Below are 23,054 nucleotides of genomic sequence, written 5' to 3'. Positions count from 1 at the left end.
AGACAAAATTTAACAAAAGGCTTTTAGTATCATAGACATGAATACATACAATTATTTCATTTTACCTAAATTACTGCTAAGATTATTACAGAATTTCATTAATTGTAATAGAATTATTACTAGCATTGTTATCGTTATCATATATTTGAAATGAAGTCCCATGAAAGGGACAAGAAAAAGATGTCGCGTAACGGAAAATGTGACGGTAATTTTTTTTCTAACGCCGATAAAGAAGTTTCACTTCAAAAAAACATTCGCACTAAAATCTTTGAAGGCGGTTTCGACTGCCCCATCAAAGTTGAAATTTTAACCTTGCAAGTAGTTATCCGAATTTCCCAAAACTTTGTTTTCTGTTGGAGCAAGGTCGGTAGGTTGGTGTACGGGGAATGCCTTAGACATTCCAATTGAAACTCCTCTAATTTAGTAGCAGACAGCAGTTTGTTGTGCAGTGTATGATCTAGTGTTGTCGTAAAACAGCAGTGGCCCAGAGCGATTGACCAGCCTTGGTCGCAGCAGGTTTTAGCAGCTAGCTATTCTATCATGGTTTGCAGTTGCTGACAAAAGACATCCGCCGTAATCGTCTGGGCAGATTTAGGACAGTTATAGTGAATGACCCCGGCACTAGTCCACCAAACGCTCTCAAGTAACTTTTTACGAAGTAAATTTTCGGTTTGGCTGGTTCGGCTTTAACTTTTACGATGCGCGCTTCCGATTATCGTACAAGATCACACACAACACTTTGCAGCACAGTTAATGATTCAATTTTAATTACCTTAGACGTACTTTGCGATGGATCCTGCTTCCACAATAGCCTTCAATTCTTCGTTATCAACTTTGGTCTCGAAATTTCCAGAACGAAAACGTTACCAACCGTAAAGCGCCGCCGTAATCATCACTAATCCTTCGAGCCGTTTATGCAGACTGGTGCCACGGTAGAACTCGCACTCGTAAATAACGCATTAAAGATTTTTTTTTTCATTTTATAAATAGAGTGACGCAAAGAAAAGAAACGGGAAAGTGAAATGAATCACGGTTTTCGAAAAACAATTGCAAGTGTAAATAACTGTAGAGTATCAAAGTGGCCAGTACGACAAAACGTCCATTTCATATGTAAGGACCTAATATCACGACGCTAACAATCTTTCGTCGACGGTTTTATCTCGAAAAAAATGTATCCTTGATTTGATGTAACGCTGCATATTGTATATTTGTATATATTGTAGTTAGACAATCTATAATAATCCAGCGCTGAATACGCGTAAGATTTAAAATTAAAGGCATATTTTCTGTTCGATGCAGCTTCTCTATACGTTTTTATTATGAGCCCTATTTATACAATAGGTATTTTAAAATTGTTTGCAGATACTCAAATAATAGAACCAGCTAATAATAAACTAGCGCCTAAATACACATACAAACATAATAGTGATATGTTTCATACGTTTATATACAAATCGTAAAAGCTATACATTATATTAACCAACAATTCTTACAAGACCAAATAATATTGACGTTGGCTAAGAGTGGTTCATTGGTCGTATTTTCTATTCGTTAATATAGTTAATGGAACGAATACATTCCGAATAATGGTAGGGTCTAAGTGGAATAATTTGACATAGACAAACCTCGATATCCGTTTTATAGGATAAAATATTTTTTTTATATTTCATATATGGATGAATACTTTCAACTGTAACTAACTACCCGCAACAAAGGTAATTTTTTAAATAAATTTTATAGAAAACTTGGAACGGGGAACTTCGTTTCTCCTTATTGTGATTTTACTTAGCCTGCCTCTTTAGTACATACCAACATAGAACATTTTGCTATGCTACCCCAGAGACTGTTCGGTTTTCCGGAATGAAAACATTTTAGATTTTTCTGTTATTTTTCTCTATATTTACCTCAGAGGTCAAGTCATAAGTTTTTAATTAACAAATAAAAAGTAGGCGTTTATTGTAGAGGGGTGCAAATTGAGGGAGGGTTATATGGATTTTTGTATGTTATATCATAAACAATAAAAACAAAAAATTTTGTATAAAAAAGAAAAATAAATTTTAGATGTGGACCACCCTTAACATTTAGGAGGATGAAAAATAGATTTGAAGACCTAACTGATATGCACACAAAATTTCACGAAAATCGGTCGAGTCATTTCGGAGGAGATTAATTATAAGCACCGTGACACGAGGAATTTTATATATTAGATTATTGATTTTAATTATGCAGTTTTATTATGTATCCTCCCTTAATGGAAGAGCCGTCGAATTTTTGGTAAAGTGTGATTTTAAATGCTAGAGACACAAAATGGAATTCCCCGAGAATTAGTTAGCGCCGAGAGACAAAGAAAAAAGACAATAATAACTCGGTCATTATCTTTGCGCCCCTCTCAAACCCCTGCCCCGCAACCCCTGATCTTACTGCTACAAGTTACTAATTAGTAAAGTGTCCGTCCGTATTTGTTTTAACGTTTCGAAAATTTGGTTGGATGTAAAAACTGAGTTTTCATTTGATTTTATACATTATACAAATTGTAGATAATTTTTAGGTCTTATATGTATTAAATTCAGAATCATTTATTCATATAGGTAACACAATGTACATTTATGAAAAATACAGAAATGTATATATAGTGCTTCTAATTTTACATTTATTTTTATGGGTATGTATTGTCAAAAAATGCAGTCGTTACTTGCAATGATTCTGTATAAAACATAATTTTTGTCAATAGGCATTTGAATGCCCAAATAAATAAGTTTTATAACAATCGTTATTTATTAAATTGAAATTAATTTTTAAGCTTTCTAAAGCGAGATTATCAAAGAACAAATTTGTAAAGTTTCATAATCGTGACTTTAATAAAAAGTATTTTATTCAATTTGGATTGGAACAAATCTTTAAACGCGATTTCTCAAAATTCTTTGATTTCAAATTAAGCCTTTTTTAGTAATTACTGATATGGTATAATAACGATTAAGCAGCAAAAATCGGCTTCATTAAAGTAAGTTGTTTTATTAGGCACAGTAAATGTTTTCTATAGAAGAAAAGTATAACCTAAAAATAATAATAATTAGGTTATAAAAAAAACCTTTGCTCTTTTATTTATATTCCGCCATATTCAGATTTGATATCAGCATAAAACCCTTCCCGCCTTACCGACTACCAGGCAAACATAAACCAAATGGAGATAGTAAAATCTAAGACGTAAACCGTAATAGTCCTCGCCTGTTTATTTGGTACATTTGAATTTATGTAACTTATTCAATTGATCGAGAAGTTTAATTGATTGTTATGTAGAAAGGTTTTAGCTACATTTTAGTGGTCCATTTCATCGTATTGTTTTTAATGCCTTGTAATGTATTAGACAAAAACACTTGTTTGCGTTTCATCAATAATATCAGAATGAGCCTAGTTGGCTAAAATTAGGGTGGCTGTCAGATGGCGACGTGTATATCGTTCGTATATATGTATGTATGCTAGAACATCTTTCAGGCCGTTAGTTAAACGGTGCCGTTTAGTTAAAAGGCTAGGCTGTTAATTGAACGGCTAATTAAGCTAGTTGCTAAAAATAATAAATCAATGGGGCTACAACCTTTTTAGGTCTGGGCTTCAGATTTATATATCTGTTTCATGATCATTTGTAAATTGAATAGGCAAGTAGGTGATCAGCCTTCTGTGCCTATATATTAAGTTACTCAGGAAAAAATATAAATTTTGGGATGAGAAATAAAGTTAGAAGAAGAAAAGAACTACTTGTGTGTGCTATGAATACTATTTAAACTTGTCTATATGAACTCGTGACCTTTTTGAAAGTTATGACTTCACACTCACTGGTTATAGCGTACCACCTACGCCCTTTATTTATGTCTTATTAAAGGCCGCTAAAATTATTCTTAAATTATAAGTAGCTTTCATCATCAATAGCTAGCCTTATGGCCTTAAGCCACCGAACTATCTTGTTAGATCTTAGACAAATCCATCTCTTACATGTAACTAACTGTATAATACTTTTAATATAAAAAAACCTTTTCGACACTAATGAATAATAACACAAATTCTTCAATATTTTCATAATATTACGTAATAATCAAACGAAATAGATAAAACTGCTCGTTTGGTTACTTAATGAGACACCAACCAATTTGCAGAGCAATAAAGCTTAAGTTGCTTCTTGATTCTCTTGTTTCAAGATTGCCGTTCTAACAGAGGAGTGTTGGCCTAGTGGCTTCAGCAAGCGACTCTCATCCCTAAGGTCGTAGATTCGATTCGATCCAAGGACCAGAGATTGGTACACACCAACGGCTGTCTATGTGAGCATATAACATTCGCTCTAACGGTGAAGGAAAACATCGTGGGTGTGTGTCAGGCACAGGAGACTGATCACTTACTTACCTATTAGATTGACAAATGATCAGATCATGGCATGTAGGCTACAAAGATTGTAGCGTCACTGATTTTATTTATTTTACTTAAAAACGCTACATCCAGAGGAACTTGAAACAAACGTATAGAATATTAAGATAATAATAGATCTGAGTTTTTACACTCGCGTTCGCTAGTGTAAAAAGTTCGCTAAAACTATATTTTAACTCTACTATCGAGAATCGGTGAACTTGAGCCAATGAATAGCTTAAACAATACTTCGACTCAAAATCAATTTTTTACAGACATTTGATTTAACAGAATGTTTTTTTTTTAAATTACACTGTGCAACTTATATAAATAAAAATGAATCGCCAAAATGTATAAAAACAAAATCAAAATATAATTTAATCATGTGGGTAACAAAATGCACACTGTATTTGCTTTTAAATTTACATTTACTGCAAGTAAATAGACGTAGTACGAATTATTAACGTTATGTTTTACAAATGTACTTGTGCCAAGGCACATTTTGCTCAGTCAGGCTTTCTTTGTTTTATAAGCGTGTTGATTTCCTAAATCATGGTAGTTAGACCTCGAGATTACACTCTCTTCGACTGTTATTATTTACATAGCAAATAAAATTTCAATTTTTGTTTATATTCTATTGTTGTACGCGAGTGGTTAATATGGAGTAAAAATTAAATTCTCTATTATTAGAAAAATAATATGAAATTACCAAATACTGTTATATTTCAAATGCAAGGTGTAAATGCCAGTTAGTAATAATTTGAAAATTGTATTCGTTTTTGCTATCGTAGCTGCACAACTTTAAGTTAATGTTTGCCTCAAGGCAAAGGTTTCATGCGAGTAATTACAAGGTTATTTTCTTAGTTAAGCTCGAGTGCTTATAAGCTACGAACGATTACGACACAACGTTAGCACGTTTTCATTTCATTCGCAAAATAAATTCACGAGAAATACGTTTATACATTACTTTATTAGATTCAAAGACATTTATTCTCATTCGAGACAATAGTCACTTACATGAGAACTACTAAACTTAACTAAACTACTAAATACTAAAGATACAATTTATCACGTCGTGGGTCATTGAAAAGCTTCAAGGATGAATTAGCGAAGTAGAACTTAGGTGGACTTTCATTTCGCAGAGAATTGGGATCAATCAAGAGATGGTCTTTTAGTCTTAATTTAAATATTGCCAGACTGTCTTCATGGTTTGTAAATAACAATTGTTATATATAACAAGGCCGTCTAGCTTACTGGCAGATGTTTCCGGATTTCGCGAAAATGAAGTCACGTGAAAAAATATCATATAAGGTTGAAATAGTTGATCTATTTATCGCTTATAAATTATATTTAAGTTAAAAGAATGAACATTTGATCAAAGGCAGTCCATAGTGAGCTAAAACTTCTGTTTAGAGACTAGAAGGTATTACAGTAGTACCCTAGGGATATAAAGAGGTGCAAGGTAAGGCAGGTGAGGTGGTGGGTGGACGCCATAAGCAGGTTAGAAAGTGAGATTAACGAGACGACATTTAAAGGAAGCCACAAGAGAGACTACTAGTATATAAATGTGTAAAGTAATGAAAAAAGTAATAAAGTACAACAATATAGGCTGTAATTTATCTATATAACACTACTTATAAAAGTAAATTGAGAGTCTATGCAGATATATATGTTTAAAGAACTTTATTTCTCATTACAAAATTATATTTTATTTACATGAGAAACTTAATATTATGTACATACGAGCGACATACACGGCGTAATAGACAGGGTTAATTAAAAAAGTATAAACAACATACGTTAGTCACACTTAGTGCAAATTCTCAATCCAAATCTTAGGCTTAATCTAATACTTTTTTGCAAGGTCCCAATCTTAAATACAGAGCCACTTAGCTATTTTAATTTATCGACTATTCCAATATTTCTTTGATGAAATGTTATCTTAATTAATTTTCCGCGATAAATTGGATAATAAGTCTTCAGTATCAAATCAACGACGGTAAGCAATTTTGTTATTGAATTCTTGAATAGGCGTCTTCTTCGTTAAGATAAGTTTTAATATTATTAAAACCACCATAGAGTTTATGAATACTAAAAGAAAATAACGTAATTTAAAATAGTTGTTAATTAATCAATAGCACTACTACCTTTTTAGGTCTGGGCCTCAGATTCTGTATCTGTTTCATGATCCTTTGTTAATCGAATAGGCAAGTGAATCAGCCTTTTGTGCCTGACACACACCGTCGACTTGCTACGACGAATGCCAAATGCGCACATAGAAAGAAAATCCATTGGTGCACAGCCGGAGATCGAACCTACGACCTCAGTAATGAGAGTCGCATGCTGAAGCCACCAAGCCAATACATAGTTGTTTACTGTATTAAAATAATTGGCATATGAATAAGTAAGAGTATATATGCCGGCAATTGCATTTTTGCTACGTAGGTTCTACGTAGGACTACATAGTTCAACCTTTGAATAATTTCGTATAGAATATCAGTTGCATTTCGTTTATATAAAAGATCTTGGCAAATTAAAAGAGACAGTATTGCCAGTTCTTCTCGTAATATCTACGTCCTTGATTTAAGAACTGGCAGTAATTGTTAATTTCTGATGTTCATTTTGCAATTCAGTTTTTTTTTAATTAGGTAGTGTTGGTGGTAACCTTAAAGTTGTGTAAATAAACCTGGTATATTTATACTGTACATTACACCTAAAATGTTTTTTTTTTGTTGAAACCTTTGGTTGAATGTACTCAACTCAGGCGATACGTATACCTAAAACATCCAATATTCTAAATTTTCAATCGCTTTTGTCTATTCCGTAAAAAAACAAATAGTTCAAAATTTGTTTGTGTTTTGTTTTTATTATTAATTACCAACATAAAGGGAAGTTTTAGCGTATAGTGTTCGTATATATTCAAACATCACACCTTGATAGTATTTTTTTTAATTAACTATTTCTTAATAAATAAAGAAATACTTAATTAAAAATTAGTTTTTGTTTTGGATACTCCAATTGGGGTTAAATAACTTTGCGTTGCCTTGGAAATAATACGTGTTCACGAAGCAACGGGAAAATGTGGTTTTTTAAACCGTTTTTCATCATTTGTATCAAACCCAGTACTTTATAACTCGGCGAGTAACTATCTTTATATCCAATTATAAAAGGAATTAAATATCCGTTATGTTTTCATAAAGTTACTATTTTATCAAACATGCGTTTGCATTACAAAAAATATTATTAAAATTAAATAAAAGTATTGTATCTAAAATATCATACACAGTCATTGTTAACAGTATCTAGATCGCGGAAAATCATAATTATTAAACATTATACTGATGTTTTTTATAATAATTATTTATTTATTTCTTACTTCTACGACTAACTTAAAATATATATACCAAAAAACAATTTTTATTATATGCTAGTTGACTCCATAAACGTCGTTTAGCCATGTATATTATTTATAGGAAAAAAATGTTTCGTAGTTCAATAAAAATAACCAATCTATTATAGTGGTTGTTCGTAGAGGGGTTAAAATTAAGGGTTGTATGTATTTTTGAATGTTGTATCTTAAAGAAAAAATCAGAAAAATATAATTTGGGGTGAACATCACTCATTCATCACTCAGGGGTCACTTAGGGGTTTAAAATATAGATAGTAGCCGATTCTCAGACTTACTGAATATGCATTAAAAATTTTCATAAGAATCGGTCGAACCCTTTATGGGAACGAACATTGTGACACGAGATTTATATATGTATTAGGTCCTTACATATGAAATTGGCGTTTTGTCGTATTGGCCACTTTGACCTCAAATACCTCCTCTTTGGTTAGGAATTTCAAATTCAAATTTGTATAGCTATTTACTCATGTATTTGTGCTTCGATGACCGTCATTCATTTGTTTTTTTTCTTCTGTTTTTTTTCTGTTTGCGTCACTCATATTACAAAATGGAAAACTTAAAGTATCGCATTATTTACGAGTACGAGTTCCGCCGTAGCACTAGTGCTGCGGAAACGACTCGAAGGGTGAATGATGTGTCATGTTGCAAAAGAAAACACAGTTCATTTTTGGTTCCAACGTTTTCGTTCTGGAAATTTCGACCTGCAGAACGAGCCCCGTGGACGGCCTGAGACCCAAGTTGATAATGAAGTATTTAAGGCTATTGTGGAAGTGGATCCATCGCAAACCACGTCCGAGTTAGCTGCAGGCTGCGGTGTTAGTGATAAAACTGTTTTAATTCACTTGAAGCAAATTGGGAAGATTAAAAAGCTTAAAAGGCGGGTACCTCACGAATTGACTGTAGCAAACCGGCAAACGCGCGTCGACTGCTGCGTTACATTACTGAACCGGCACAATAATGAAGGTATTTTAAACCGAATCATTACTTGTGATGAAAAATGATTCTTTACGATAATCGGAAGCGCTCAGCGCAATGGTTGGATCCTGGCCAGCCAGCCAAATCCTGCCCCAAGCGAAAATTAACCCCAAAAAACTTACTTGTAAGCGTTTGGTGGACTAGTGCCGGTATTGTTCATTGCAGTTTTCTCAAATCTGGCCAGACTATTACGGCTGAGGTCTATTGTCAGCAATTGCAAATCATGATGGAAAAGCTAGCGGCTAAACAACCTAGGCTGGTCAATTGCTCCACGCCACTGCTACTGCACAACAACGCTAGACCACACACTGCACAACAGACGGCTACCAAATTAGAAGAGCTTCAATTGGAATGTCTAAGATATCCTCCGTACTCCCCGGACCTTGCTCCAACAGATTACCATTTTTTTCGAAATTGGGACAACTTCTTGCAAGGGAAAAAATTTAACTCTGATGGAGCAGTCCAAATCGCCTTCTCAGATTTTATTGATTCCCGTCCGATTGTTTTTTTTAGTAAAGGGATCAATGATCTACCTATGAGATGGCAAAAGTGCATAGAAAACAATGGTTCATACTTTGATTAATTAAATATATTATATTTAAAAATATTCGACTTTTTGTTCCTCCCATACAAAACGCTAATTTCATATGTAAGGACCCAATATTATTTAACTTAATTATACTAATGACATAACCAATGGAATGAAAAAACAAAATTTAGGAAGCAAAAATCAATAATTAAATCATATACTTTTTATCTAAATCATATACTTTATATCTAACGCACCCGGCGTTGTGTGTTAGTGTGTAATTCAGGGTAGATACGTGAGAGTGTGCCTATGATGAAGGTTATTTAGCGCTATGGATAATCTTAATACTCCTTGTAAGTATATTCATATAGATTAAACACGTCAAGGTTTAAATAGTGGACGTTATATATGTGTAAATAAACAATACAATTTCGGTTCAAGTTTCGGTTTAGTATTCGTTTAGTTTATAAGAAAGCGGTGACTGGAAGCCACTTTGACCGTTAGCCTCGATTATCAAGTAGGTATTCTATCTAATTTTCAATTAGATATGCAACAAAACACTTAAATTAGTAGTTAAAAAACACTACACTGTTTCAGTCTCATACTGAAGATGACCGACACTCAGCAGTGTTTAAGATGGTCGCATTTGGGACCGTGCTAAGAAGTATTAGACTTAGTTCAAGATCCTGGGATTCTGGAAACTTAGCAAAAGGTGTGACTTCCGTATGTCGTATATATTTATTTAATTAACCCTGTCTACATATTTCAGTATAGACTCAAAATTTTAACGTTACAAGCAACTATCAACATACTGGCTTAGTCCGAATATTTTGGAATCCTAGCAAAAAAGGCCTTTGTCTAAAATAAATTAATAAATGAAGCAGATACTAGAATTAGTCTGTACCCATTTTAGTGCTTTGTTTTATGTAATAGGAGGCAAAGGCTCATCTGATGCTAAGTGATAACCCCGCTCATGGACACTCACATTGCCGGAAGGCTCGCAAGTGCTTTGCCGGCCTTTCAAGAATGTGTACGCTCTTTTCTTGTAGGACTCTTAGTCGAATTGGTTCGAAAATACTTCACTGGGCAGCTGGTTCCACATAGCGGTAGTGCGCGGCAACATCTGCCTTAGAAAACGCTCAGTTGTGGAACGACTGACGTCGAGGTGATACGGATGGTATTTTCTTTTTGCCTTGACGACCGATGATGCTAAGACACTCATCATATGTTTTAGATTAGGGTCTTTGTTTTTATTCAAAATCTCCGAAATACATTTCCAGCATCTTCATAGAGACCTTTCGCCGAATCGTTTTAGCAACCTTGAATTGTTAATTATTTTCTTTTGCTTTGTTAATTGCTATTTATGTATTTACATTGTATATTCGGGGATGCTTGGCGGATCTATGCGACTTTTTCGATCCAAAGGTCTTTTCGGGAATTGTGTACTGCTATATTGCGGGCTACTCGATTGTGGAGAAGTTGAATGGATCTGGTAAGCGCTGCGCCTTCCTAACTTCTCACGTTATTTTTACACGTGTATATCCTTTTGATAACATATTTTCATAAGTATTTGATGGCCTTAATTTTAACATATGTGATGTTTGAGTGCATAAATAAAATAAAATATATAGTAAACCTTTTTAACCAACATAAAGGAATGTTTCACACTGTGGTTGCCGTGTATATTCAAACATCAAGCGTGCGTGAACTTCCCGAGGCGTCAAAAGATCAGTTTAGCAGCGTAGTACCAGCAGTTTGTTTGAAAAGGAATGTTTTGTATTCAAATATAACTTAGCATGAATTATTAAAATATCAGTATGGAAATGCATTCGGCTGCATATGATCCCATAAATTAGACTGCTCTTGGCTTAAATGTCAAACGCAGGGAGCGTTGCAACGGAAATTAGTACTCGACAAAACGCCGTTGTCCGTCCATGACGATACTTGTGTCTGCGTGGTTGCAGTATGATTGAGATTAAGTTGTTACGTAGTCACGGCGTGGAAGCGCCGTTTGAGCTGATCAACGAAAAATTTATCAAGTGTTAAATATGTAGTAATGTATAAAATCCGTTGCTTAAAGCAAAAGCTCATTAAAAACTACCCAAAAACCCTGTTTTTATAGAACGGGGCAAACGGGCAAGATGCTCAATTGATATTAAGTGATACCACCGTCCGTGGACACTCTCAATGCCAGGGCCGCGAGTACGTTGCCGGGCTTTTAAGAAATGATACGCTCTTTTCTTGGAGGACCCTAAGTCGAATTGGTTCGGAAAAATTTAGCGAGCAGCTGGTTCCACATAGTGGTGGTCCGCGGAAAAAACTGCCTTAAAACGCTCAGTTGTGGAACGACAGACCTCGAGGTAACACGGATGGAATTTCGTATTCTACCTCGACGTCCGATTATGAAATTTAGCTGCATGTATTATTAGTCCGACCTACTCCTCTGAACACTCTCAATGGTAAATGCGGTAGGAAAAAATTATTTTTTGCAAGAAATTATATCGATAAAAATCCGCACAATCGGCCATACAAATATAGGCATGCAAATGTCACATTAGGTCACATAATAAGAACATCTGTCATAATAATAAATCAAGCTATTTATAATTAATTGTTGTCAAACTTATCATCCAAATACTCGCCCAAGCTATAAAGACAACTTGACTTTAAAAATTTGATTCACCAAAACCGTAAAGTTAAAAATGAGTGTAACCGATTCATCATAGTGTGCCGTGCGTGTTAGATAAAATTGGGTCATAAAATTATACAGAATCACATCTGCTTAATGTATTGATAATGTACTTCAATACAAAAAAATGATGTTGTTTTCGTAAATGAAGAAAGCTAAGCGAAACAACGTCTTTACATAAAGAGTATATTCATCTATTATAGATTGTTTGAAGTAACTCTTATCTACACTAATATTAAAAAGATTAATCAAGAACTTTCCTTTCCTAGATTTGATTATTTTCATTAAATAGGATCCATAAAAGGGCCGTAAAAAGTTAGCGTTCTGTATAAAATTACGATTGTGTAACCCAAGGTGTGAAAAATACCATTTCGTAAATCGCATACACTACGAAAACTATTGACAATAGAGCAAAGTTATGTACTATTGTTTTATAGACGACATCAATATCTACCAAAAAAGTAATATTCTATTAATATTTATTGCGTATTTATCGAAGAAAGCTTCAGACTACAGAACATCGTGCGACAACCGAGACAAGGTGGGTGGAACAGCAGAGCACATCTAGTACCGTAGAAGATGTAAACTTCACAAATGTGTCAAACAAAGCTACCCCGTAACTTCATACAATTAAGATAAAAGGCATTATCCAAAACCCATAAAGGATTTATTCTTTATAATGAACAGTTGCCGTGACAGCTTAACAAACTCGTAACTTATACATTTAACCTCTTACTCAACAATAAACATTAAATAACTAAATGTTTTGTCCATACTTTTCTATCACGTATTTCGTATGTTTTTTTTAATAACTTTTAAAACAACCGTAAAATGTACAATTTTTAAACGTTGTAGACTATAATTTAATTTTAATAACGGCCATCTTATCAAATTTTAATAATTATATTATTTTCGCGTCATTTGAACAGAAATTATTGTGAGTGTATAAAAGACAAAAATTCATACAAATTACCTGAAAATATATTATGGGCAAAGATTAGTTGAGGCCTTGGAATAAAAGGTGTTGTTTTCAAGATGACTTTGCGAATACTGAAAGTATTTTTAGATAAAGTTTCAGTGCTCAAATTTCTTTCTTATGTCGTGATTTTCGCTTTTGATTAAAACAGAGCAAATTAGGTCACAATTAAGCATCTTCATTTAATGTATTCAGTTTAAATACATACCAATGAAGCTTTCACGCTACTGTTTTTAGCGCCATTTTGGTAGTAAGAAATTTTTGAGATTCTTTATTTCACATAAAGATTCGTAGGTATCTAAAATATAAGTTCACTTTTGAAAGATATTGCTGCGTTTGATTCAAAATTCAAATAATAATAATAATAGAAAGATAAAAATATTTATTTCTTCATAGCAAACATTACAATTAATTAATATTACCATTAAAGTAAATTGGTTGATCTTGAGTCATTTTTCAGTTAAACTAATTAAGTACTTTCTTGTTTTTTTCTACTTTGTTTATGTGTGTTAAGCTAAACTTTTTAACGAAGTCCAAATCTCTGTTTGCTGAACTACATTTCAATCTATTTATTTTGTATTTAATACTAATTACTAAATTAATTTTACCTAAATGGACCATATTAACTACAAATATATAATACGTAAATGCATTAATTGTATTGTAATTAACTATAAAAAGTATTATACAAATAATAAACTTACATTTGTGTTAATATCATTTTGTACCATCTTAAAATTTTATAAAGATCAAAAGGATTGGACCCTTTGTTCTTCAAAATTAAAAGAGAGCTAAATTTAGCTACAATAATGTTTCGGTAATTTATAAATAAAGATCTGAATATCAATAACTTCAGTTGGGACCTAATAAATTAAGAAATAAATTCTATAAAATATTTCTGATTGCAATGCCACTTGCATAAAAAACATACCCGTATTTTGCATGTTTTAGTGTACATATGAGATTTGTTTATTTAACATTTTTGTTATGTTTTTAAAAGACTAAATAATTAATTTTAGAGCAACATAGTGATTGAATTTGTAATAAATTATATGTTATATATTTGAATTTGATTTGCATGACAATTGGGCGTTTTAAAAAGAGCTTCAATATCGTTGTTTATTTTTAATAGGGTACGAATTAGGTATATTATTTGAGATGAATAAATATTTGAAAAATAAAATAAATCTATTTTAGTCTTTACATTTAGAATTACTATAATATTTTCACATTGTATATAATTATATATCTTAATATTCTTTAAGCTAATATATTCAAGAATTTTGATCATGAAAACTAAAGTTTTTGATTCCATCTAACAAAATTTTTTTTTTGTGATTCTTGCTAAATATATTGCCGCGCCTTTACTAAAATCCTCATTGTATTTGAACTACTTCAAAAGCGAAAACATTGTATATTTTATTTTAATAATACATTCAAACTATAATAAGTAATTGTATAATCTTCACCACTAAAAAAAATATTTAATCTATTTTCTTGTACTTCTAATCTTTTAAAACAATCAGTAGACCGCAGCTCAAATTTCAAAACGTGACAGGCTGAAAGATCTTAATTGATTTTAAAGAACGCAGTTATTTATCGATGGTTACAAAACTCTGGTTTTAATCCACACTATCGACAGGTGTCTCATAAAACATTAAAAGTAAGTTTTTTCTAATATATATAACTTACCCAATTCACTCGTAATTTCAGCTTCTATAACTTGAGGAACAAGGTCCCGCGACCTTGTGTGAAGTCGTGCAAAGTGCACCCTCGACCGGCCATGCCTTATCAAGGTCCTTGCGTGCCTTAACTTAACTTCACCCTTAATATCACTTTGAACTAACGTCACGAAGTATATCAGGAGAAGCGTCCGCATTTTGTCATCACGTGTTCATCTTTCGGCCGCGCGCCGTGTACTGACGTAGGGCAGTGAAACTTTTCAGACTTCAGTTGCCATTGAAGCTCCAATTTTAAACTTTTAAAAAAATATATAAAACTATTTAGTTTTATTTAATTATAACACGTTGGAAAACAGTGTATGATATAAAGAATATTAATAGGAGATAAGATTGATTAAAGAGAAAAATTCATAAGCAATGCTGAAATTGAGCTTTTGTTATAAATACGCTAATAACATAGTAACAAGTAAATTCATTTTTGTACTTCCTTTCTTAAGAAATGTGGTAGCAGTTGGACATGTTCAGCAGATTATTAATCATACATAAGCGTAGGAAGTGAAAAAAGCGTAGCAATGAATGCAGCACTTTAAGTTAGCGAAGTTAACTGTTTCATTTAGTGATATAAACTAATTTAATTAAAAAAACAAGAAGAAAGAGAGATTTAATATATTAGTGTCATTAAAAATATTGTAATTTTAATTGAAATTGAAACGAGCCGGAATCCTGTGCAGCTACTAAAATGGGTTTGGAACATACGTTTACCGTTCCGTAAATTTCGTTTTACATGGAAATAATTGGAAAAGTTTTGTGAGATATGATGTGAGAAGTTGTACGTAGCGGGAGAAATATTTTTAAACTTGGAACTTTTAATGTAAACCAAACTCCATAATCATAAATTATCTAGCTATGGCAAAACGCCTGATTACAATTACTCAAGAAATCATTGTTGGCTTTAGTAACTCCTAAAGAAAGAAGGAAGGGCAACACTACAGTACATATTTTATTAATACAAAGTTATGGAATCATTAACTATACATAGTCATAGGACGTCAAGTCAAGTCAAGTTATTTCTATTAAAAAGGCACTTTTGAAAGTCAACATTACAAGTTACAAATATTAAAAAAAAATACCCAAAGTAACCCATCCAAAATCTAGTTGCATATGGAGAAAAATGGACAAGAAACTCAGTACTTACACTTTTAATTTTTTTTATATAATTGTATGTACCAATGAAGGCAATGTAGCAGACAACTAAATTACAGTAGAACCACCCGCACGGTAACACGAGATACTGGAGGGTTTTCCCGGATATTCTTCCATTGATGACAATGTAGCACGGTATGAAATTCAATCAATTGAAGATCTTATTGAGAATGTGAATAACACACAAAACGAAGCCCTAAGTGATAATTATGAGGACGAAAATGAGTCAACTCCGTTTTTGTCAAACGCCCAGGCATTATCAGCTGTAATGATTTAAGACGCTATGTAGCTTCTTTGGATCAAAGCGAAGATGCACTCCAAAAGTTGAATTATGTTGGAAATCTTTTAATTGCTAATGCATAAAAATCTTTCTGTTAAACCAAAATAAGTGATTATTTTAAATAATGTAATTATAATTACAATACGTATTTAATGTAATTCATAAATGTATAATTTAATACCTATATATACCAAAATTAGGACGTAATACATAATAGTATACGTTTTATTTTTCCTATCCCGCATAATACGCTTTCTCGCTTAAGACGCGTTTTCGTTTCCCTTTTTTTTCCCCTGAGAAATTGTCTTAAGCGGGTTTTACTGTATTAAATTATTCGAAGTGGTCTCCATTGGCTGTAATACAGTCCTTTAAGGCCAGATATCAATAGAAGCACGCACTCTTTATATGGGAAAATTCTTCACTGCCAATCGTACGGATTGTGTTAGGAACTCCAAATTATCATGGCGGTTAGAGAAAGCCGTATTCACTAAAACTGACCATAAATCATAATTCAGCGGATTATAATTGGGACTAGACGATGGCCAGTCTTCAGCTCTAATGAATTCAGAAACATTCGTTTCCAACCAAGGCTGCGTAGACCGAGCTTTATGACCGAGCGCCGAGTCTTGCTGGAAGGATCATTCTTGGTTATTGAACATGGTGTTGTTACGGGGCTTCACTCCATTCTCAAGAATGATATCTTGATACAGCTGTCCCGATGTTTTGATACCTTTTTCATAAAAGTATGGCTCAGTCACTCCTTCATAGCTAATACCCCACCAAATCGTCACTGAAGTCGGATAGGGCCCACGCACTCCGTCGGATAATTGGAAAGCGTCCTTAGAGCTTTCAGTATAAATACGGTCATATTGTTTGTTAAAATGTTGCTCAATTGTAAAAAAAATCTTACGTACCGCTTCAGTAGTTGTTTCGGTTTTACCACTATTCGCGGTAAATCGGTGTCAATCAAAGAAGGATGACAATTTGACTTTGACAGGAGATGGTGTCCCTACGTAATGGCGCAAGGGAGTTAAATTTTAACCGCTGTCGCGTGCGCACTAAATATATACCGCTTACCCCATACCGTATAGCTTTTACTTTTTTTTTCATTCATCGTTGAAGGATCCAGCGTTTTAGTAAGAAAAGATGAGATTTGATGGTAAGTGCTAGTCTTATCGATTATAGGATTCCTTTTTTTATTATACTGACACGCGACAGCCGAACCAGCGCATATTATTTCACCGAGGGAAGGGAGCTTCCTGGATATAGCTTCCGGATACCCAGGCCCACACAATCACCCTATTTTTTTTATATTAGTTAAGAAATGACTACTATGTCTTATAGGTGACGAGTCCTAAGTCATATTTGAAAATGCGCGACATGGTTCTAGGTGTTATCTTCATCTCCCGAGATAAAACCTTTTGCTTTCGGACAGGATTTCTTTGAATTCTTTCCCTTGCTGCTTTGACCGCCTTTTTCGTACGAACATTACGTGGATGGCCAATTCTTTTTCTGTTACAAACAGAGGACGCCTCGTTGTATCTATTATTAGCCCGGTACATTTTACTAATACTAAGCAAGGTTTTAAACATTTAATTTGCGTAATGCAATCACAGTGATTCGATTCTCTTTATATTATCACCACACTCCATTTTAATATCGCAAAATATTGTACAAAGTATTGGCGCTAAAATGAAAAAACCCAATTAACAATGGTATAAAAATGACAGATTCTAAATTCAAATGTAATATTTTGTTAATTTTCATTGTATTTATGGCCAGACTAGGCCAGCTACGTCAACGTTCATTTAATTAAAAAAAATATAAACCCATTTAACTAAATTAGCAACTAGTTTATTTTGTCTAGCTTGATTGTCCTATGAAGCAGGACCAGCATATTTCCAAGCATCTTGAATTAAATCCTCTAATTTGAAATGCGCTGTATAAAAATTGTATTTTAAATATATGTCAAACAGTGTTACAATTTTTTACCAATAATATGTAGTTTATAACAAAACATAATTAAAACTAGGAAAGTACATTACGTACAAAACGAGCCGACGCATTAATAATTTCCTTCAAAAGCGTAGCCTAAATTAATCACGTGCATTGGTCGTTAGCGCTGGAAAGGTACTGACGTCTTGTATTCGTATTTCGTTCCATTCCCTTTATTGGTTTCTCCTGTTTGTTTCCCCGTTTATCGGGAGAACTTATTGCATTGTTAGTACGTAATGATTTTGAAGAAAACACTGTTAACAAAAAAAGATAACATCTACTGTTTCAGGTTCATAATATATTATTATGATAATCTGTTCAAATATAAGGGTATTTCCTCCAAAATTGATGTTGTTCCCTTGGTTCTTGAGACGTGGAGTTCAGGTGCACAGATGCTATTAAAGATTTAAGTTGGCGCCTGGTAGATAGTACTGGTGTCCCCAGAGCAGATGCTTTCTGCGCTCAACGAATAAGTATCGCAATGCAGCGAAGAAATGCCGCCACAGTTAAAGGTAGACTGTCACAATTTTTTAAATTCGTTTTAATTTTTTTATTATGAACTTTTATTATTACTAAGTAGGTTAAGAAAATTTTAAATACTGTATATTGATTGTTATGTGTACTAATAAATATTACCTCGAAGTTTATTATGATATTTAAAGGAAAATTGTACTGATATGCAGTGTTTGTCCAGTAGTTAAGCGACTTTCAATCCTGAAAATATGCTACATAATTATGTATGTCGTAGACCTGAACGCAGGTGTATCAGGCATTGCATCTTCATACTACTATTACTAGCAAACACAACACTATGTTATATCAACTTCATTAATGCAGAAATCTCACATTCTGAGAATTTTATACTTTGTTCTAATCTAGTTACATATAAATCCGGTAATTTTATTTCAAAACATATGAAAAACGTTTTTACTTTACACTTAATATTGATCTTTGGTTTAGATAAATTCTTAATTATATAGAAAATCAATTCCAATATTGTTAAGCTTAATTAAGAAACCTTTTTCTTTTGGGTCGTAAAGCCAGATAAGTAAGCAATTATATATTTAGAAATTGTTTTTGTTACACTATGCGATACTTAAGTCTTCAAAAAGGTTGTTTAAACAAATTCTATTCCTATTTATTTCAAAAGTTTATTTTATTGCGTTTATAGTAGTGTTGGCCTAGTGGCTACAGTGCATCTTAACCCTGTTTGTGCTTAGCACCAATGGATTATTCTAAGTGGTGATTTGACGCTCGTACGATGAAGAAAATATCGTGAGGAAACTAAGACTTTGACCTAAAAATCGAGGTCGTGTGACGTGTCTGAACGCCTATTTGTTAATTAAGAAACATAATTTTGTGACAGAACAGAAGTTTGTGAAAGGGGACAATTTTAATTTTAAATATAGTATGAAAATATAAATAATTTGAACATTAAAAATACTTAATTAATGTTATCAAACAAAGCTTAACTAGAGCATATTTCGTCATCCATTGAGATGACTTATTTAAAGCAGTATTCATAAAACGCTTCTTCTAATCTTTTATTTGAGTATTTGGACACCAAAATAAAGAAATTTTAAACTCCGGGGAATAAAAGCAAATACATCGGCAGTTAATACCTCAGTCAACAAAATTAAAAGGTAGTGTACGTAATAATAGTATAAATAAATTACTTACTTAATGTTCATTTAACATAATAAACCTTATTTAAGAACCAAAACTTTTTATATTTAATTTTAAGGTATCATATCAATTTATTATTCAAAAATTGAAAAACACCAAAACTATAGAAATAATAAATAACGATATGGATGTTTGTTTTAAAAGAGACCAATTATTTAATTTATTGTTTTCCACCTTACTATTATTCCAAAATTACAGACGAAAACATATTTAAATTATTACATATTATATTTAAATTAAAGTACTTAAAAGAGCATATTAATTGAAAGCAAAACATCCATTTTAAAAGTGCACAAAAGAAATGACATTCATTTTCCCAACAAAACTTCTGTTGAGTAATTGTTGCAGTTGACATTGTTATTTTCATTTAAAGTACTTGATAATTAATGTTTCCCTCTGAATACTAAAAACTGTAGTGATTATTAAATCACCACAGAAATTAAGTGCCTCTTGTTGAAGCACCAACAACAAATGGTACGTTCTACAGAGTAAGTTTTTAAATGTACTTTGAAACTTCACTGTATAAGTATAAAGGATTTTATTCGTATTTGTAACTTAAGGGTAACTTAAATGAGATCCAATCCTACGCTAAAATGTTCTCTCACTGTCCCTTATAGTCAACTTATTACACGATTAGATTTCATTCTATTATCGAGTTGTATCGTCTGTTGTGTGTGTGTTAGGTTTTCAATATTTTTGTTAACCGAACTATGACTTTGTAATTCTTGCATTAAATGTTGCATAAAACCAAGACAACTTGTAAATACTTCCAAATATTAGTGTAAGGTTTTAGAGTTGGGATTCAGCATGATTCATTGCATAACTATGTATTAATTATTAAGTTTTTGACATACAGGAAACTTTGAAACGTGAATGCTTACAAGAGGGACACTTGGACATCGAACTTCTGACTTTCTAGTATATGAAAGAATCTTTCTTACATCAATTAATATGGTTAATTATATTGCTACAATAATACTGTTACATTAATATACTTTTACAGTAGATAGATTAAACGTAACATAAATAACCAGTGTTTCCAAATAGTGTTCGTAATGTAAAATAAAAACCCAAGCCAACGACTAATCTTCCAAAGTTGAGATTACGTGATACATTTAAAAACACTGTGTTTAGGGTGCGGTGGAATCAAAATACGTTTTAAAAGGTATCGAATGTTGTTCAGCAGTTATCAAGTCTAGTCTAAATGTTTACTTCAGAAGAGTCTAAATAATTGTATTCTTTTTTTATGGGATAGGCAGGTCACTAAAAGTATAGTGCTTTCCGCCGCCCATAGGCACGGGTAGGTATGCTCTTCTCTTGAAGGCCCCTAAGTCGTTAACAGTTCTGAAATACCTGGAATGGCAGCTGGTTCCATAAAAGGGTGGTGAAAAATAGTCTTAAATAGCGTGTTATTTCTCTTCAATATTTTTCATAGTAGTTATATAATTAGGATTAGTTGTGCCTTAGATTTGGCCCGCATTAATGTGGTCGTAAATTTATGGTGCTTTCTCGATTTGTCGACTATACAAGAAACAAAATTCAATTTCAACCTGTAGTATTTAAAATTGGCATCAATTTATCAAACTGTTCAGTACGATAATACGTAAGTGTAAATCGATTTTAATAGCCACTTAAATTCACCGTTTAAGATATTAAAGTAATAGAAAAATATATATAAATCAATGCGGAATATCAAAATAGGCTTAACCTGCTATAATTGGTAGTTTACGAGTTCGTATGAAACGTCTTTATACAACTAGCACGCGAAGAAATACTTAAGTTAGAGTCATCATACACAAACCGGCGCAGAAACAAAATTTTATACCAAATAGTAATGATACCTTTTTGTATTGAATATGTCAGAAGCTCCAATGGCTTATTAGGAACTCAAGGGATCATAAAGATGAGGACGATTCAGGTATAGGAATACTTGGCAAAACTATAAAGTTCGTGTAGCACAAATATGCAGAACTGTTTTATTTGCTCTTTAAAATGCTTTTGTTTTAATTAAGTTTTGTAATATTATTAAAATTTATAATTTGTGTATTTATACTATTTTCTTTAACACCCCATTCCATATTGTAACTTGATAATGAAAACATATGTGAAATTGCGCCAATAAAATTAGATACTTGTTCCAAATTCAAAATAATTATAAAGGTGAAACAAAATAAAGTTTTTATGATACAGTATTTGTAGTATATTTTATACCCAAGAAGTGTGAATACTGTTATGATTTCATAGGGAATACTAACCTTTAAAAAAATATTCTTTCGCCCATGTTCATCGTCCATCGTGTGATAACGTAGGATTCTAATAGATCAATTTTATAATTGATCCAGTAGTCTGTTTATAGATATATTATAAAGTAAAATGTATGTAAATAGCTCTTAATAGTAAATATACCTGGCAGAACACCTAAGAAAGCAGTACTTTTTTAAACAGCTCGAATTTCCTCTATTTCTAACATATAACAGAAAACATACCAAAATACATACCGACTAAGGTTGTATAAAAACGTTATAAAGAAAAAATAAATGATATATAAGTAGCCAATAATTGCATATTTTTATATAATTAAATTGGTCTGAAGAGCCTTCACATTGTGATTTTATTAACGCGAAGCCTTGAAGAATTGCCAGTTATTTGCACCTGAATAAAGCCGCAGCTTTCCTTGAAACTACGGTGTAATTAAAAAGTATGCAGAATTTGCTTATGTTAAAAGGTCGGCCACGTACTTGTCAGGACACGCACTTGCACGCTGCCTGAGGAACGTGTGAGCGTCCATCAGTAAACAATAACATTAATAAATTTTAGCTGAGCGTATTCCCCCTGTTCTTTAAAAAAACTATAAAAAATATTCGTCAAATTGTAAGACTATTTCGGGATCTATATAAAATCAGCTTATAATTTTCCATATCGAAGAAACTTACAACTGTGTCACATAACAATATTTTAGGAAGACGTTATCTCATTTATCTTTCTCGCGAGGTTCTTTCGAACTCGTGTCCATTTATCCGGCCGTATTGTAAATTATTTACTACGTGTAGAACGAACGAAGAAGTATTAAAAAGGAATTCCGGAAGTACTGAAGAGAAAGACTGGTTAATTGAAACAACATGTATGTATGTTCATAGTATGCCGTTTGAAACTATACCACGTGTTTGCTTAAATAATTCATAGTACAAAAACAGCGATACAAAGACCGTCAGCTGATGCTGTACAGAAAACAATAAAG

At 32.6% G+C, this 23,054-nt stretch overlaps 1 protein-coding gene across 1 annotated transcript in view; it reads right to left on the bottom strand.

Moving 5' to 3' along the window:
• The window catches only part of LOC123714197 (probable G-protein coupled receptor 158), a 113,106-nt gene extending 98,235 nt beyond the window's left edge, over nucleotides 1-14,871 (bottom strand). Inside the window, exon 1 of the mRNA XM_045668385.1 lies at nucleotides 14,663-14,871. Coding sequence (XP_045524341.1) covers nucleotides 14,663-14,849 — 187 coding nt within the window. The 5' untranslated portion in view covers nucleotides 14,850-14,871. The remainder of the gene's footprint in view (nucleotides 1-14,662) is intronic.
• Between the last annotated feature and the right edge of the window lie 8,183 nt (nucleotides 14,872-23,054).

The sequence above is a fragment of the Pieris brassicae genome, chromosome 9 (assembly GCF_905147105.1).
Source record: "Pieris brassicae chromosome 9, ilPieBrab1.1, whole genome shotgun sequence".
NCBI lineage: Eukaryota > Metazoa > Arthropoda > Insecta > Lepidoptera > Pieridae > Pieris > Pieris brassicae.
The sequence above is the reverse complement of the archived record's forward strand: the minus strand, read 5'-3'. Positions and strand labels throughout refer to the sequence as shown.